Source organism: Momordica charantia, assembly GCF_013281855.1.
Source record: "Momordica charantia cultivar OHB3-1 chromosome 2 unlocalized genomic scaffold, Mcharantia_2.0 BLBB01000002.1, whole genome shotgun sequence".
Classification (NCBI taxonomy): Eukaryota; Viridiplantae; Streptophyta; class Magnoliopsida; order Cucurbitales; family Cucurbitaceae; genus Momordica; species Momordica charantia.
In genome coordinates, this window is record NW_028275160.1 from 15,674,762 (window position 1) to 15,693,079 (window position 18,318).

The following is an 18,318-nucleotide window of genomic DNA, read 5'->3' on the forward strand; positions in this document are numbered from 1 at the left end:
ACGAGACAAGCGACTGTACTGCCGATTCCACAAGGATCACGGCCACGACACTTAACGTTGTTTCCACTTGAAGGAGCAGGTCGAGCATCTGATCCGGATGGGTTATCTGAAGAAATATGTCGGCAGGCGTGAAAGGGCAGAGCCAGAAGGGTCGGCTCTGGAGGAGAAGCGAGAGAAGTCGCCACCGTCGAGACGGAAGGAAGATCGTCCTGCCGTTATAAATACCATCCATTGGGGCCCGAGTGGGGGACAGTCGGGGCAGAAGAGGAAAGGTCTGGCACGGGAGGCTGCACACGAGGTCTGTACTTCGTACCCCAAGGAGCCTGTGATGCCGATCTTACTCGACGACTAAGATGACGAAGGAGTGCACATGCCCCATAATGACGCCCTAGTAATCACCCCACTCATTGATCACGTGAAGGTGAGAAGAGTTCTTATTGACGGTGGAGCGTCGGCCAACATCTTATAGTTCTCGACTTACACGGCCCTAGGGTGGGAAAGGAAGCACTTGAAGCTCAGCCCGATGCCTTTGGTCGATTTTGCAGGGGAGTCAGTCAGTACGGAAGGATGTGTCTCGCTCCCTGTTACCATCGGCGAGGGAGATCAACGAGTAACTAAGGTCGCAGAATTTGTTGTGATAGATCGGAGCTCTGCGTACAACGCCATAATTGGTCGGCCCTTGATTCATGATCTTAGGGCAGTTCCATCCACTTATCACCAGGTCTTGAAGTACCCCACCTCGGCCGGAATTGCGACAGTCCGGGGTGAGCAAAAGACGTCCAGAGAATGCTACGCAACCGCAATGAAGGGAACAACCACTTGTGCAGCGGTCACGGACGCGGCGGAGCCATGTGCCGATGAACCAGAGCCTAACCGCGGTACCCCGGCTGAAGAGCTAGAACTTGTCCCCCTATTGGGGCTAGAAAATCAGGTCAGCATCGACAGCGGACTGTGGGTCGAGGTAAAAGAAGAGCTCGTCGGTTTTTTGCAAGCAAATCTGACGTGTTCACATGGTCTCATGATGACATGTCGGGTATAGACCCTAGTATAATGGTACATAGGCTAAATGTAGATCCTAGCTATACGCCTGTGAGGCAAAAGCGTCGGCCTGTCGACGCCGAGCGAAGCAATGTATTTTGTAAAGAAGTCGAGCAGTTGCTACAAGCTAAATTCATAAGAGAAGTTCATTACTCGCGTGGTTATCTAATGTAGTCTTGGTTAAAAAGTCCAACGGCAAATGGCGCGTCTGTATTGACTTTACGAGCCTCAATAAGGCGTGCCCGAAAGATAGTTTTCCCCTACCTCGGATAGATCAGCTCGTCGACGCAACAGCAGGGCATGAACTCCTCTCCTTCATGGATGCCTACTCCCGGTACAATAAGATGCAGATGCATGCGCCTGACCAAGAGCACACCGCCTTTGTTACCGATCAAGGGTTGTATTGCTACAACGTCATGCCTTTCGATCTGAAGAATGCCGGGGCGACCTACCAGCGGATGGTCAACATGATGTTCGCCAAACAGATCTGACGCAACATGGAGGTATATGTAGACGACATGTTGGTAAAAAGTAAGCAGACGAGCTCCCACTTAGCCGACCTGACAGAGGCCTTCAGCGTGCTTCAGAAGTATCAGATGAAGCTCAATCCGAGCAAGTGCGCCTTTCGGGTTTCGTCAGGAAAGTTCCTCGGGTTCATGGTCCACGAACGCGGAATTGAAGCAAATCCAGACAAGATAAAAGCAGTCCTCGAGATGGAGGCGCCGAGGAATATTAAGCAGCTGCAGAGGTTAAACGGTCGATTGGCAGCCTTGAATCGCTTCGTATCTCGCTCCACTGACAACTGCCACTCTTTCTTCCAAACACTAACGAAAAAAGGTCGGTTCGAATGGACCGATGATTGTGAAGCCGCACTTCGGCAGTTGAAGCAGTACCTCAGCTCGGCTCCCTTGTTGTCAAAGCTGCTGCCTGGTGATGTACTCTACCTGTACCTAGCAGTGTCGGAAAATGCGGTGAGCTTAGTACTTATCAGGGAGGCAGAAGGAGGGCAGAGCCCTGTTTATTACACAAGCATATCGTTGACCGAGGTCGAGCCTCGTTACCCCTGTGTTGAGAAGCTGGCCCTAGCCTTGGTAACCTCGGCGCGACGCCTACGACCATACTTCCAGGCACACAAGATAGTCGTTCTGACAAACTACCCCTTGAGGCAGATTTTCTACAATCCCGAAACGTCGGGTCGACTGATGAAGTGGGCACTAGAGCTCAGTGAGCATGACATCGCCTTCGAGCCGAGAACAGCATTGAAAGGTCAGACAGCCACAGACTTTGTTGCCGAGCTAACCCCACCCAGGCAAGGAAGCGATGTCCGTGACCAATGGACACTCTACGTGGATAGTTCATCCAATGAGAAACGTTGTGGGGCAAGTCTGCTGCTCCTCGGCCCCGATGGTCTTCGGTTCGAGTACGCACTCCGGTTTAGCTTCCGAGCTTCAGGCATTGATAAATGGACTGAAGGTCGCCAGGGGGATGGGCGTAAAGTGACTCCTGATTCTCAGCGATTCCCAACTGATCTTCAATCAGGTTACCAGGAGTACCAAGTGAAGGAAGCTCGTATGGAGAGGTATTTGGCCAAAACTCGAGTGATCCTCACCCAGTTTGAGGACTATGTGATTCGATAGGTGTCGAGGTCCGAAAACTCCAACGCCGATGCACTGGCTCGCCTAGCCTCGGCATACGAGACTGACCTACCGAGAACAATTCCAGTTGAAATACTCGCTGAGTCGTCCATCGACCAGCCTGAGATAATGGAGCTCACGTCAGCTCGGCCTACATGGATGGACCCAATTAAGGACTTCCTGGTCAATGGCTCAGTCCCTGTCGATCCGAGCCACGCCAGAAAGCTTCAACGCCAAGCTGCTCACTACTTGATGCAAGAAGGCAAGCTCTTCAAAAGGGGATATTCCCTACCATTACTGCGGTGCCTCAACCTAGAAGAGGCAAGGTATGTCATGCGCGAGATTCATGAAGGGGTTTGCGGAAACCATGGGGAGCTCGGTCCATGGCCGCGAAGGTCGTCCGCCAGGGCTACTACTGGCCAACGATTGAGCGCGACACCAAAGAGTTCGCCGAAACATGCGACAAATGTCAACGCTTCACGAGCATTTTGAGGCAACCCCCCGAGATGCTGACGCCGATCTCAAGCCCTTGGCCTTTCGCTCGGTGGGGGATAGATCTGATTGGCCCACTACCGATGCGGAAGGGGCAGTTGAAGTTCGCCATAGTAGCTGTAGATTACTTCACCAAGTGGGTGGAAGCGGAACCTCTGGCATCTATTACCGAGGCGAAGGTCGTCAGCTTTGTATGGAAGAGCATAATATGTCGGTTCGGTATATCGAACACCATCATTACTGACAATGGAAAGCAGTTTGAAGGTGCTCGGTTTAGTCAATTCTGTCGACAACTCGGCATATGTCACCTCAGCTCGTCTCCTGCCCATCCGCAGTCTAATGGGCAAGTTGAAGCCATCAACAAGATCATCAAGCGTGGTCTAAAGACGAGGCTGGAATCTCTGAAAGGTCGGTGGGCAGAAGAGTTACCAGAGGTACTGTCATCTTACCGAACTACACCCCGCCGATCTACTGGTGAGACGCTATACGGCCTAGCCTTCGGGTCGGAGGCTGTTGTCCCTGCGGAAGTTGGCATGCCAACGCCCCGAGTTGAGAATTTAGACGAGCAAGCCAACAGTGAAGCTCTACTCGTGAATCTTGACCTCCTCGAGGAGAAAATATCTCACTCCTAGCTTCGACTAGCAGAATATCAGAACCGTATGGCTCGGTACTACAACGCCAGAGTAAAAGTCAGAACGTTCAAGCCTGGCGACCTCGTCCTGAAGAAGGTAATGCATCATGTCGGAGCACTTCAGCCGAACTGGGAAGGTCCGTATCGAGTCTTAAAAACACTCCGACCTGGAGCGTATTTGCTGTCCGACCAAAACGGGAGACAACTCCCTCACCCATGGAATGCCGAGCATTTGCGAGTTTATTATCAATAAAGTGTGTGTAATCCGACGTGTAAAAATTTCGTTCATTAATGAAAGCCGATCTCCAATGACTTGTGCAAAATTTGACTTTATTCGTTAGAGTGGTTACCACTACCGAGCTACGTCAAATGGGGGCCAAGGAAGACTACGTGGTATGACCTATGGTAAACGACCTAAGATAAGTTATATTTTTACAAACACGCAAAGCAATGGTCAGCTCGTAGGAACCTGGTTATCCCAAACACACACCGCCGAGCTGAATTGTTCGGCTCGTAAGTCGTTGTGTAGGTAAGAAATTATGAAGACTCAAGAAACTCAAACAACCAAAACTAAAATTAAAGTTTAATTAAATTTCTCTCAGGGACCTCGGAAAGAATTACTCGGATCTAAACAAAACAACGTCATTTCATTAGAATAGAGTTTAATGAAGATCCGAGGTATATATGCCTCGGCTCAGTACAGATTTGGTTAAAAGAGAGAGAAAGCAAGAAACAACAGAATACCGAGGCGATCTACTCCTGAGGAGGGTCGGTAAGCTTGTTGGACCCCACCTTGGCACCAACAGCCTCAACCTCTTTACCGGCCTCGGCAGGCCGCTCCACCCAGATGACCTCGTATTCTTGCTCGACAGCGGCGATGGCGTCCTCCGAGCAAGCGGTGTCGAGCCTATTGACAGCGTAATAGAAGCCTTTGTCCGTCATGTTGCGAGCTAGGCCGTAAAACTCGGGGGATTCTTTGATTTTCTTCTCCAAGTAGGCCCAGTTCACCAAATTCTGCCAAGCCTCGTTCCAGCCCTTCTCCGCAGTCTCGGCTCGACCCCGAGCGTTCTTCAGGTCAGTACGAGCTTGGGCGATTAGGGCTTGCGACCTGTCGGCCTCTGCTTCCTTCTCAGCTCGGGCCCGGACAACTTCAGCCTCGAGCTCGGCGATCCGCCGCTCGTAGGAGGCATTCGTCTCCTCCTCTTTCAAGTCCAACCCTCCGAGCTCCAGGCTCATCATCGATGCCGAGAGGCAGGCATGGTAGTGCAGCTGCAAAGGCCATGGGTTATATCAAAAGAGGTAAAGAAGAAGAAGAAAGGAAGAGTAGGCACGAGCTTACCTCTGCAGCCAGAGCTATGGTCTTTCTCACAGCCTCCACAGGGTCCTCAGGCGCCTGAACAGCTCGCTCTACACGGCGAGAGCTGGAGGATCTCACCTTCGTTGCCGCCTCGTGGATGCTGAGGCGAGAGAAGGCGAGCTTGAATGACAGTGGAATCTCGTCGCACTGCCGCAGACCCAGCTGAGACCCGTCCTCCGACTCGACCATGATGGGGGGAGGCGGGGATTTGGAGTTAACCTCCTCGGAGGGAAGTGTCTCCCTCACCCTTTTCCTTCGCTGCAGTGGAGTAGTCGACTCCTCGCCACCGACGATGGTCTGCAGAGGCTGAGCCTCAAGGGCCTGGAGTTTGGCCAAGTTCGCCATCCCGGGGGCCGGGACGTCGGCACTGCTCGTGCGATGACAAGCCTGAGGAGGTGCTGGCGGAGCAGACGGGACCGAGGCCCGCTGCAGCTTCGTACTACTAAGCGTGAGGAACTTGGAAGCCATTTCTGCAAAAGGGACGAGGTTAGATAACAGGTTGCAATCAACCGAGCTGAGGAGTCAAGGAGTAGTTACCTTCAGGAGCTTTACGTTTCTGTGAGCTGCGTTGCCAAGGTTTGGGTAGCTTCTTAAGCTTGTCCGCTTGGTCGTGAAGACTGAGACCGCTGGAGAAGAGGTGGGAGTTTGAGACTAGTGCTTCACCCCACAGCGCGTACTTCAATCTCCGACCTTGGGCTCGCCTGATGATCTCCCAAGACTTGGTGCTGATCTTTGGAACTGGGGACGGCAGAAATGAAGGCGTGGAAGTTAAGATTAAAAAAAAAACGACCCCAGCTCGCACCTAAGACACTCACCTACGTATCCGAACTCTGCTGGGACTTGGCAGGTCGGCTCACCCCCTCCATCCCTCAGAAGCCATTCGCTAGAGACGAGGAACCAACACTTCTTCTAGTTCTTGTTGGAGGAGGGGTTCCTAATCAACTAACCCACGTTCCTCCGAGCTGAGAGGTAGTACCGACCCTCTCCCTCGTTGGAGGCTTTGACGGTGTGGGTCGCTAAGAGCTGGTCTACCGTTAGCCTATCCTCATCTTCGTCCTGGAGGACCCACCACATAACGTAGGCTCCGAGCACAGTAGACCAACCGTTAGGCTAGAGCTGACCTGGGGCTAGGTTGACTACGCGAAGGAACCTTTGTATGAAAGGGTGGAGTGGAAGTATGACCCCCCTATGGAACATCTGGGGGTAGACACTGACTAAGCCCGGAGGAGGGTCGTCGAGGTGTTCCCCGATGTTAGGCACCCTATGTAACGACCCAGCAATTTCTGCACACCTCTAGGTTACATGAACTACCCAACTAATCAGTTTTAACCCCGATTACAACCTGCCAACTTCCTATGCACATAAACTTATAAAATCAAGCTCCAAACCTCATCAAATTAACGATAAACCAATCTCATAAAAAAAATGCAACAACATTCGTGAACTACTTCACGAGGCAAGTTTATTATTCAATCTAAATGAATCTAAACAAATGGAATAAAGCTCAAATAGGCACCTAACCCGAAGCATAACTAACAACAAGGGAAAAATCTCCCAATTATTCAAAGGTACATAAACCGTTTATTGGCCACAACATAAGGCCGTAACAAAAGAATTAGACTAAATAAGAAAAACTAAGCAGCCTATAGTCCTCGCTTGTCAGGTCTCCTCCGTCCCATCACCATGGTCACCCTCGAGTCCTTCACCTGAAACAATCATTGTAGAAGAGGGGTAAGTATATACAATATACTCCGTAAGTAGCCCTCACCAAGCACACACCAACATCATGCTCATAACCATAAAGGAAACATACACCGTCATGCTCTATCATTACAGTATGCGAACAACCATAGACATGCTCTACTAACACATTATACATTCATCCATAAACATGCTCTACAAGACCCGATGCTAACCACAATCATATAAAAACAATTACCGTCCACTTGGTTCCCTAACACCTCAAATACAGCTATGCTCACCTCAGATATTCGAGCTCTTTGAAACCATTCTCTTGGTAGTGTCGGCCCCTGCCCTTTTATACCCAAAGCCCCGACACCTAGTGCATCGACCCTCGACCATTTATACCCGAGGCCCCGATGCCTTACAATCCATTGGCCCTTGACCATTTGTACCCAAGACCCCAATAGTTCTCCTTTCAAAAGACTCCTCGCATCGACCCCCGACCATTTATACCCGAGGCCTCGATACCCAATTAGTGACGTATCAGCCCCCGACCATTTATACCCGAGGCCCTGACACTCACCCATTCGCTTCATAACTTTCCTAATTCCACATAACATTTCTAGTGTCCAACCAATATTTTCGTACTACTTTCCTAATAGCACCAACCACCACAACGCCCACCAACAACAACACCACTAGTATGATTTCAATGCATCTCTCAGCTTACCAACACAATTCAGCATGCTTCCACAACATAAACATCATTCTAATAGAAAAACAATAAACCAAACATGCTTTCACAACATACCAAATCTTAACAACAGCGCCACAGTGAGTTTAGTCATAACAGAGCATAGTCAACAAATTGCAAACGATTGCAGCCCAACACAATTCATCCAAACATTTAACATCCAAGGCCCATATTCCATAAGCACCACTAGATATAATAAAACTCACGAGACACGCCAAACACTTCATACAAATTCAGACAACAAACATTTCCAAAATAAATTCACCTTAACGGACATTCCCTACATTCATACATCATTCTACAACAGATCTCAGCAGTTCAACAATACAAAATTCCCACTATTATCACCGACGGACATTCGACACTAACCAGGCATACAAAACAACATAAACAAGAGTTACATTACACAACCCCGTATCAGAACCAATATTAAGCATCATAAAAAGCACATCGGCAACCAAATAACAAGCATCAACGCAGGCACCCGCCCCCCGTGCTACTTACTACCAAAAGTCCTAAAGCTCCTAAGCTTGTCAAACACTTCCTACAAGGAAAAAGTACGATTCGAAGTTAGTAGCCAATTGGAAACATTTAAATAATATTAAACCCAAATTTAGGTGTGTTGTTACCTACTAACTCACACCAAAACCTCTTGGGTTAGAAGTGGGTCGACGCTGAGGATGTTCTAGCTCCAAAATTCGACTTCGAATGGCCTTAGGCTTGCTGAAACGATGTCAAAAACTGATGGGTAACATAGATTTGGGTCCGATTGAAGGTGGTTCAATGCCGACCCAATGCCGCAAGGAGTGGATATCAAGAATCAAGCTTCGGTTATGTGTGGGTAATCGTCTAACGTTGCCGGAGGGGCTGGATAACACCAAACCGAGGAAAGGAAACGTCAAGAAACTTGCTGGCGTCGCAGATCTGGGCGCGGGGTCACCGGAGGAATGACGTTGGACCTGTTGCCACCGCTGTCCAGTTTTGCTCAGAATGCGTCGTCGCCGTGGAGAAGGCCCGCCGGGGGTTGCGCACGTCGCCCGGAGGTAGCAGCAGTCGGGCGTCCGGTTCTGCTCGGAACGCGTCGCCGCCGTGGAGTCGTGCGCCGCCGCGAGCTGCTGTAGGAGGATGCCGGCGTGGAGGACTGCTGTGCCGCTTCGCCGGAGAAGAAGGCCGCCGGCTGGACAAGAAGAACGAGGAGAAGCTTGGGGGGGGGCTGTCGGCTAGGGATGGGGAAGAAACAAAGGGAGGGAAAAGAGAAAAAGAAAAGTGTTAGGGTTTCCCCTTTTGTTTTGATTTAAAACAATTTTCGCATTAAGCCCAATCATCCAAGCCCAAAGAAGAAGGAGTCCATTCCCTCAACCCAAGACCCAACATACCAAGCTCGGTTAATATTCATTTAATTGGATTGTTAGAGCCCGATAATTATCGATAAATTAAATTAAGATTCACTTTGAAATTTAAATGAAAAATCTTCCGATTCGAGACTAACTGACCTGATGGACTCGAGGCGTTACACCCTAAGCTCTGTGGAGTTAGGGATCGAGTAAGTTTTGCGGAGCTCGGCCAACCTACCTACCAAGCAAGATGAACAAGGAAGTTCAGCTACTGGACCGAGGTCAGGGTTTACCGAGGTTGAGGCTATATTGGGGTTTCCCGATCTACCCTCGACATAGGGGTTCCCTGAGCTAGAAGCTAAGGTCGGATCCCTTAAGATGTCACCTAAACTAGAGGGGCCGGCCGACCCAGATGACGACTCACTAGAAGAGCTACCCATCGTCAGATCTAAAGAAAGAATCTAGAAAGCTACCTAAAAAAAGAAGGAGAAAGTACCTGACTTGGAAATGGCCGAGGTACACGAAAACTCAAAAGTGAAAAGTAAAAGACTTTCGCCTTTTATAGGACAGCCCGGAGGCACGAGAGCCGTCCGATCGTGAAAGGATCAACGGACAGGATCTGTCCACGCCAGGCAATCCTCGTGACGACGTTTGGGTTCTCGAAGCAGAAGCTAGGGCTGACGACATCCATGACGTCACGCATGAATGAGTGGATTCGACCCATCTTCAGTTAGCTCGGATGACTTCGCCGAGCCGACCACCCCATCGAAGTGGGAGCCAATATTGGATGCAAATCCTGGCCTGCCACGTGTCATTATCCAAAAGGTGAGTTAGATGAACACGCGGACGAAATGTAGAAATTGACTTTGAAATACTCAGGTCGGCAGTAAGAGTAGGACCTACATTTCCGAGCCGACTTGGTACAAAGTCCGTAACAATGTCTCTTCCGTACCCGACAACACACCGCAATTTTAGGGTGTGTCAGAATCCCTGTCGGGCCCAGTTTCTATAAATAGAAACCCTAGCCTTAAATGCAAGGTACGCAATCCTAAGTAGACTCGGCAAGTTAGCTCGGACCAAAACTAACTTGCTCATCGGAGTGCTAACTTTGTTTTGCAGGTCTTTAGAGTGTTCTGCAAAGGCGTTGGACCGTTGGCCATAGTTCATCCTGAGCGTTCCGATCTACATTATGTCCGAGCTCAAACAAGTGACATGCAGACCATTAGAAAAACTTTATCACCTCATGAATATAATTTTATTTTGGACATAAATAATCAAACTTGAATCATGCAAATTAAAACCGAAGCATATTACCAATGTGCTAATACATTACTATATAACTAAAGTTTCTTTTTTTAATATACAAATATTAATTTTAAAATTTTGTTAAGAAAAAAAAACTTAAATTTTATCTTGGGATGTTGACACATTCCTAAGATGCTTGGGCTTTAATTTGCATGATTCAAGTTTGATTCTGTAACGCCCCGAGTCCCTCAGGTTAGTAGTCTCGAATCAGGAGATTTTTCATTTAAATTTCAAACTGAATGTTAATTGAATTTATCTATATTTATCAGGCTCTAAAAACCCAATTAAATTAATATTTACCGAACTTGGTATGTTGGGTCTTGTTTTAAGGGAATGGACTCCTTTTTTGAGCTTGGATGATTGGGCTTTCATTGAGGGAAAATTGTTTTAAAACAAAACAAAAGGGAAACCCTAACACTTTCTTCTTTTTTTTCTCCCTTTTGCTTCTTCCCCATCCCTAGCCGACAGCCCCCCCCCCCAAACTTCTTCTTCTTCTTCTTGCCAGCCGGCGGCCCCCTCTTATCCGGTGAAGCGGCACAGCAGCAGCAGCATCTCCACGCCGGCGTCCTTTTGCAGCAGCTCGCGGCGGCGCACGAACGACAGTGTCCGACCCACGGCAGCCGCGTTCCTGAAATCCGCAATCTGAACGGGTCTGTTGGAGTTCGACGGGCTCAGGTCGGATCCGGCAGCGCAACAGCAGCTCCACGGTGGCGCTACTCGCGGCGGTGTGCGACGGGCGGCGTTCCGTCACTGCGGCGCGGCGTTCCCCCACGGTTTTGCAGCAGTGTGACGTCTCCTCCACAATCGCACGACCCACGGTGTGGTGGCTCTCCGACGACCCTCCACGGCGACGGCACAGAACAGACACCAGAATCCGACGCCCTATAGCACTCCCTCCGACGTGAACAGTAGCCTTCCGGTGAAGTTCGACGCTGACTCACACACAATCGAAGCCCAATCTATTTACCCACTATTTTCAGCATGGGTTCGGCGTTGACCCACCTCTAATTGGACCCAAATCAGCATCACCCATCACTTTTAGACATCGGGACAGCAATCTTAAGGCCTTTTGAACTCAGATTGGGAGCCCGAACCCCTTCGACGTCAACCCACTCCTAACCCAAGTTGTTTTAGTATGAGTTAGTAGGTAACGACTCTACCTAAACTCGGTTTCGTTTATAACTAAATGTTTCTAATTAGTTACTGACCTCGAGATCATGCTCTTTTGTAGTAGGAAGTGTTCAACAAGCTTTAGGACAAGTGTTTGTAAGTAGCACGGGGGCGGGTGCGTGCGTTGATGTTTGTTATTTGGTTGCCGATGTGCGGTTTATGACGTTTATTATTGGTCCTGATATGTTGTTGTGCAGTGTAACTCTTGTTTATGTTGGTCTGTACGCCGGGGTAGTGTTGAATGTCCGTCGGTGATAATAGTGGGAAATTTGGTATTGTTGAGCTGCTGAGATCTGTTGTAGAATGTTGTATGTTTATAGGGAATGTTCGTTAAAGTGGATTTATTTAGGGAATGTTTGTTGTTTTAATTTGTATAAAGTGTTTGGCGTGTCTCATGAGTTGTTTATTATATCTGGCAGTGCTTATTGGATATGGACGTTGAATATTAAGTGTTTGGATGAATTGTGTTGGGCTCCAATCATTTGCAATTTGTTGATTTTGCTTTGTTATGACTAAACTCACTGGGGCGCGGTTGTTAAGAATTGATATGTGGTGAAAGCATGTTTGGTTTATTGTTTTGCTACTAGAATGATGTCTATGATTGGAAACATGCTGAATTGTGTTGGTGAGTTGAGGGATGCATTGAAATCATACTAGTGGTGGTGTTGTTGATGGGCGTTGTGGTGGTTGGAGTTATTAGGGAATTAGTACTGGAATCTTGGTTGGAGGCTATAAATGATATGTGGAGTTTTGGAAGTTATGAAGTGAATGGGTGAGTGTCAGGGCCTCGGGTATAAATGGTTGGGGGCTGATACGTCATTAACTGGGTATCGAGGCCTCGGGTATAAATGTTCAGGGTCGATACGCCAATATTGGATAAAGATGAGCGTCGAGGCCTCGGGTATAAATGGTCGGGGGTCGATGCGAGGAGTCTTTCGAAAGGAGAACTATTGGGGCCTTGGGTATAAATGGTCAAGGGCCAATAGATTGTAAGACATCGAGGTTTCGGGTATAAATGGTCGAGGGTCGATGCACTAGTGTCGGGGCTCTGGGTATAAATGGTCAGGGGCCGACACTACCAAAAAAATGGTTTCGAAGAGCTTGAATAGCTGAGGTGAACATAGTTGTATTTGAGGTGCTAGGGAGTCAAGTGGACAGTAGTTGTTTTCATATGATGGTGTGTAGCATCGGGTCTTATAGAGCATGTTTATGGATGAATGTATAATGTAATTGTAGAGCATGTCTATGGTTATTCGCGTACTGTAATGATAGAGCATGACGATGTATGTTTCCTTTATGGTTATGAGCATGATGTTTGTGTGTGCTTGGTGAGGGCTACTTACGGAGTATATTTTATATACTCACCCCCCTCTCTACAATGATTGTTTCAGGTGAAGGACTCGTGGGTGACCATGGTGATGGGACGGAGGAGACCTGACTGGCGAGGACCATAGGCTGCTTAGTTTTTCCTGTTTAGTTTAAATCATTGGTTAGGGCCTTATGTTGTGGCCAGTAAACGGTTTATTTGCATTTGAGTAATTGAGAGATTTTTCCCTTGTTGTTAGTTGTGCTTCGGGATAGGTGCCTATTTGAGTTTTATTCCATTTGTTTAGATTCATATAGATTGAACAATAAACCTGCCTCGTGAAGTGGTTCACGAATTTTGTTGAATGCTATTCAATGAGATTATATTTATCGTTAAATTGATGAAGATTGGAACTTGATTTTATAAGTTTATGTGCATAGGAAGTTGGCAGGATGTAGCCGGGGTTAAATTTGACTAGTTGAGTAGTTAATGTGACCTAGAGATGTGTGGAAAATTTTGGGTTTTTACAATTGGTATCAGAGCGGAGTTGTTCCTGTAGACTGTCCTAGAATCTAGGTCGTTAGTGTATGGTCCTTGTCAGTCTCCTCATCATCACCAGGTACGTTTCCGAGTTCTGGATGTTCGATCATGAATGTCTTACATTGCTTATGATTGAGATATTATTATTGACTGATACTAGATAGGTCGGTGTGTTTGTTTGATTCATTATGTAGACCTTGCTTGAATTTTGCACTTGTGTTGCGCCCCGGTTAGTGTGTTATTGACCTTGGTGCTCTGTTCTCTGTTCCTTTAGACAATGGCTTTTCGACGGAACACGAGAGCTCACAACTACGAGGATCCGAACCCTAGGGGTGAGGAGGCAGCGGATCCAAATGTTTCCTCGACAGTTCCTGGAGGGGTAGCACCCCCGGTCCCGCAGGCAGCACCTCAGGGAGTTCCCCAGGTGAATCCCTAGGTGGCGTTACTAGCCGAGGCATTACAAGTATTGCTGGATAATGCGAATAAAGCAGGTGGGGCTCAGGCGCAACAGCCTTGCTGGGCACAGATTCAACAAGAGGAGGTCCAGTTTATCAGGGATTTCAAACGCTTCGGACCACCCGTTTTCAACGGGGTGAGTGAGAGGCCTACTACGGCCGAGGAATGGGTCAGGGAGTTGGAAGCCCTTTATGTGTATTTGGGATGCTCCGACGAATTCAAGGTTCGGGGAGCAGTGTTTATGCTTCGGAGAGAAGCAGTAAACTGGTGGGAGTTGGTGGCGGCAGCGGAGGATCACGCCAACACACCCATCACATGGGCGAGGTTTAAGAACTTACTCTATGAGTACTATTTCCCCGTGACTATCAGGAATGAAAAACGGGCAGAGTTTCTCCGTCTCACTCAAGGGAGCCTAACTGTGGCCCAACACGAGAGGAAGTTCACTAAGCTGTCGTGTTTTGGAATGCAATATATTCCTACTAAACAATTAAAGATTGACAAGTTCAATGACGTTTTGCGTAGGGAGATCAAGGGGTTACTTGTTCTCAAGGAACCAAATACTTATGCAGCAGCAGTCAGGTGTGCGTTGGTTATAGACAAATGTCTCGAGGAACCTCAGTCTCAACAGGTGATGGGCTCCAGCTCGGGGGTCAAGAGGAAATTTGCATCGTTCTCCTCCAGTCAACTCTCGAGGGGACACCAGCAGCTTGTGCAAAGGCAGACTATTTCTCCGGTGTGCCCCTCTTGTAAGAAGAGCCATGCTGGGCCGTGTTGGGCGGGAAAGAGAATATGTTACAGGTATCAGAAGGAAGGATATTTTGCAAGGGGGTGTCCAATGACCGGCTCGAATACCCAAGCTTTAGGCCAGAGGATCCCTGCTACGGCGGCAACTCAAGGTGGAACCCATAAGGCCCGTGTCTTCACTCTTACCAAGGGGGATGTTGAGCATGCCGAGGCGGTGATCACAGGTACCTTCTCTTTGCGAGTCTTGAGCTGTGTGTATATGCTTGTGTTTTATTGCATGCGTGTTACTTTTGCAGGGACTGTTTTAGTACTCAGTATGCCTGCTTACGCTTTATTTGACTCGGGGTCTAGTCATTCTTTCATTGCTTCTACTTTTGTTCGGCATGCGGACCTAGAGCTAGAATCGTTAGGCTTTTTGCTGTCGGTATCCACTCCGTCAGGATCTGTGTTGGTCACTAGTCAAGTGGTGAAAGGAGGCCAGCTCTCTTTCAATGGTCAGACCGTGGAGGTAAAGTTAATCCAACTGGATATGCAGGATTTCGATGTGATACTAGGCATGGATTGGTTAGCTGCCAACCGGGCTAATATTGATTGCTCGAAGAAGGAAGTTAGCTTTCGCTTGCCCTCCGGACAAAACTTTACCTTTAAATAAGTCAAGGCCAGGGTCCCGAGGGTGGTGTCGGCATTGAAGGCCAGCCATCTTCTCCAGATGGTGTCTGGGCCTATTTGGCTAGCATTGTGGATACAAGGAAGGTTTTGCCGGCCATTGAGGCGGTTCGTGTGGTCAATGAGTTCTCTGACATGTTTCTGGAGGACCTCCCCGGTTTGCCTCCGTCCCGCGAAGTGGACTTTTGTATAGAGTTGCTGCCAGGGACGACTCCCATCTCGAAAGCACCCTATCGAATGGCTCCGGTAGAGTTGAAAGAGCTGAAGCTACAGTTGGAAGAATTACTCGACAAGGGTTTAATTCGCCCAAGCGTATCCCCTTGGGGTGCGCCCGTGCTTTTTGTTAAGAAAAAGGACAATTCTATGCAACTTTGTATAGATTACAGGGAACTAAACAAAGTTATGGTTAAGAATAAGTATCCCCTACCACGCATTGATGACCTTTTTTATCAGCTTCAGGGGGCAAACGTGTTCTCAAAGATAGACTTGTGTTCGGGGTACCACCAGTTAAGGTTAAAGGAGGCCGACATCTCGAAGACGACGTTCAGAACAAGGTATGGGCACTATGAGTTTGTCGTGATGTCTTTTGGACTCACAAATGCTCCGGCAGCCTTTATGGATCTAATGAATCGGGTCTTTAAGGAGTATTTAGATTCTTTTGTCATCGTGTTCATCGACGACATCCTGATATACTCCAAGACTGAGCAGTGCCACGAAGAACATCTCAGACAGGTTTTGACTACACTACAGGGAAATAAGTTGTATGCAAAGTTTTCAAAGTGTGAGTTATGGCTGGACCAAGTGGCTTTCGTAGGACACATAGTCACCAAGGAAGGTATTGCAGTAGACCCCACCAAGGTAGAAGCTATTAGCAATTGGCCAAGACCTAGTTCAGTTACAGAGATTCATAGCTTCCTCGGCTTGGCTGGTTATTACAGAAAGTTCATCCAGAATTTCTCTCGGATAGCGGCACCGTTGACGCAGTTGACTCGTAAGAATGCTACCTTCACTTGGAGCAGCGAGTGTAAGGAGGCTTTCCAAGAACTGAAGAAGCGTTTGGTGTCTGCACCGGTGTTAACTGTCCCCGATGGGACGGGAGGTTTGGTGGTTTACAGTGATGCCTCGCGAAGGGGCTTGGGGTGTGTGCTGATGCAACATGGGAAAGTTATAGCTTATGCTTCTCGACAACTGAAGGCGCATGAGCTTAACTATCCCACTCATGATTTAGAATTAGCAGCAGTGGTCTTCGCCTTAAAGTTGCGGAGGCACTACCTTTACGGAGAGAGAATTCAGGTCTTCACGGATCATCAGAGTTTGAAGTACCTTTTCACCCAGAAGGAGCTTAACTTGAGAAAGAGGCGGTGGTTAGAGTTGGTGAAGGACTATGATTGTTAGATTAGTTACCATCCGGGTAAAGCAAACGTGGTGGCTGATGCTCTTAGTAGAAGTGCGGCAAGTGTGGCATCTCTGGTTGTGATCTGCAGTCCAATGCACAGCGAGTTGGAACGCTTGGAGGTTGAGCTGACGGTGGATGACGTCTCCGCACTGTTGGCTCGACTCTCGGTGGAACCCAGTCTGAGGCAGCGGATCATTGTTGCCCAAAAGGAAGACCCTAGCTTGGCCAAAGGCTTTAGTATGGTGGGCCATGGGGATTTCACTCTCTCAGGTGAGGCAGCTTTGCTTTTTCGCGGAAGGTTATGTGTGCCAAAAGATTATTCTTTGAGGAAGGACTTATTAGGAGAGGCACACAATACTCCCTACTCGGTCCATCCAGGAAGTACCAAAATGTACCAATACCTCAAGAAACATTACTGGTCGCATAATATGAAGAGGGAAATAGCTCAGTTTGTTAGCAAGTGTTTGACTTGCCAACAGGTAAAGTCTTCAAGACAGAGACCTGCTGGATTGCTGCAACCTTTGAGCATACCAGTCTGGAAGTGGGACGATGTGACTATGAACTTCATTACAGGACTACCAAGGACGGTTAAGGGATTCACTGTGATTTGGGTAGTTCTAGATTGTTTAACCAAGTCTGCTCACTTTATTCCCGGCAAGGCCACGTATACAATAGAAAGATGGGCGGAACTGTATTTACAGGAAATTTTCAGGCTACATGGTATACCGGTATCCATAGAGTCCGATCGAGACCTGCGTTTCACCTCGACTTTTTGGCGGAGTCTACACAAGTCCCTGGGCACTAAGTTGGACTTTAGCATGGCGTTTCACCCCCAAACCGATGGTCAGACGGAGCGCGTGAACCAGGTTTTAGAGGACATGCTCAGAGCTTGCATGTTAGACTTTGGTGGTAGTTGGGACAAGTATCTCTACCTAATAGAGTTCGCTTATAATAACAGTTTTCAGGCCACGATTGGGATGACCCCATACGAGGCACTGTATGGGAAGGAGTGTCGATCTCCGGTTAATTGGGACGAAGTCAGAGAAAGAGTTCTCTTGGGACCGGATTTGGTGCAGGCGACTAATAGTGCCATTCAAAAGATCAGAGGAAGGATGCAAGTCGCACAGAGCCGTCAAAAGAGTTATCCAGACGTCAGGCGTAGAGAGCTCGAATTTGTGGTAGGTGAACGGGTGTTTCTTCGTGTGGCACCCATAAAGGGGATTTTGCGATTTTGGAAGAAGGGCAAGCTCAGCGCAAGGTTCATTGGGCGTTTTGAAATTTTGGAACGTATCGGGCCAGTCGCGTATAGGTTGGCCTTGCCACCATCGTTGGCAGCAGTTCACAATGTGTTTCATGTGTCTATGTTTAGGAAGTACATTCATGACCCCTCGCACGTCTTGGACCCTGAACCATTACAACTGGATGAGTCCTTGTGCTACAAGGAGATACCCGTCAGAATTTTGGCAAGAGAAACCAAGTTGTTGAAGAACCGGACGATTCGCTTGGTTAAGGTTTTGTGGAGGAACCACCGAGTGGAAGAAGCTACTTGGGAGCGGGAGGACGATATCAAGGCGAGATACCCTGAACTGTTAGAACAGTCAACTTTCGGGGACGAAAGTTTTTGAAGGAGGGAAGTTTGTAACGCCCCGAGTCCCTCAGGTTAGTAGTCTCGAATCGGGAGATTTTTCATTTAAATTTCAAAGTGAATGTTAATTGAATTTATCTATATTTATCGGGCTCTAAAACCCCAATTAAATTAATATTTACTGAACTTGGTATGTTGGGTCTTGTTTTAAGGGAATGGACTCCTTC

The 18,318-nt window shown here is 48.1% G+C and overlaps 2 protein-coding genes across 2 annotated transcripts; both read left to right on the forward strand.

Moving 5' to 3' along the window:
* Positions 1-523: 523 nt before the first annotated feature.
* On the forward strand, positions 524-1,529 carry LOC148212895 (uncharacterized). Its single transcript, XM_088120423.1, has 2 exons — positions 524-1,013; positions 1,213-1,529. Exons 1-2 carry the CDS (start codon positions 524-526, stop codon positions 1,527-1,529), a joined length of 807 nt encoding a protein of 268 aa, XP_087976549.1.
* Positions 1,530-13,521: 11,992 nt separating this feature from the next.
* On the forward strand, positions 13,522-16,505 carry LOC111024105 (uncharacterized). The gene is made up of 4 exons (XM_088120424.1): positions 13,522-13,668; positions 13,771-14,668; positions 14,741-15,008; positions 15,098-16,505. Exons 1-4 carry the CDS (start codon positions 13,522-13,524, stop codon positions 16,503-16,505), a joined length of 2,721 nt encoding a protein of 906 aa, XP_087976550.1.
* Positions 16,506-18,318: the final 1,813 nt, after the last annotated feature.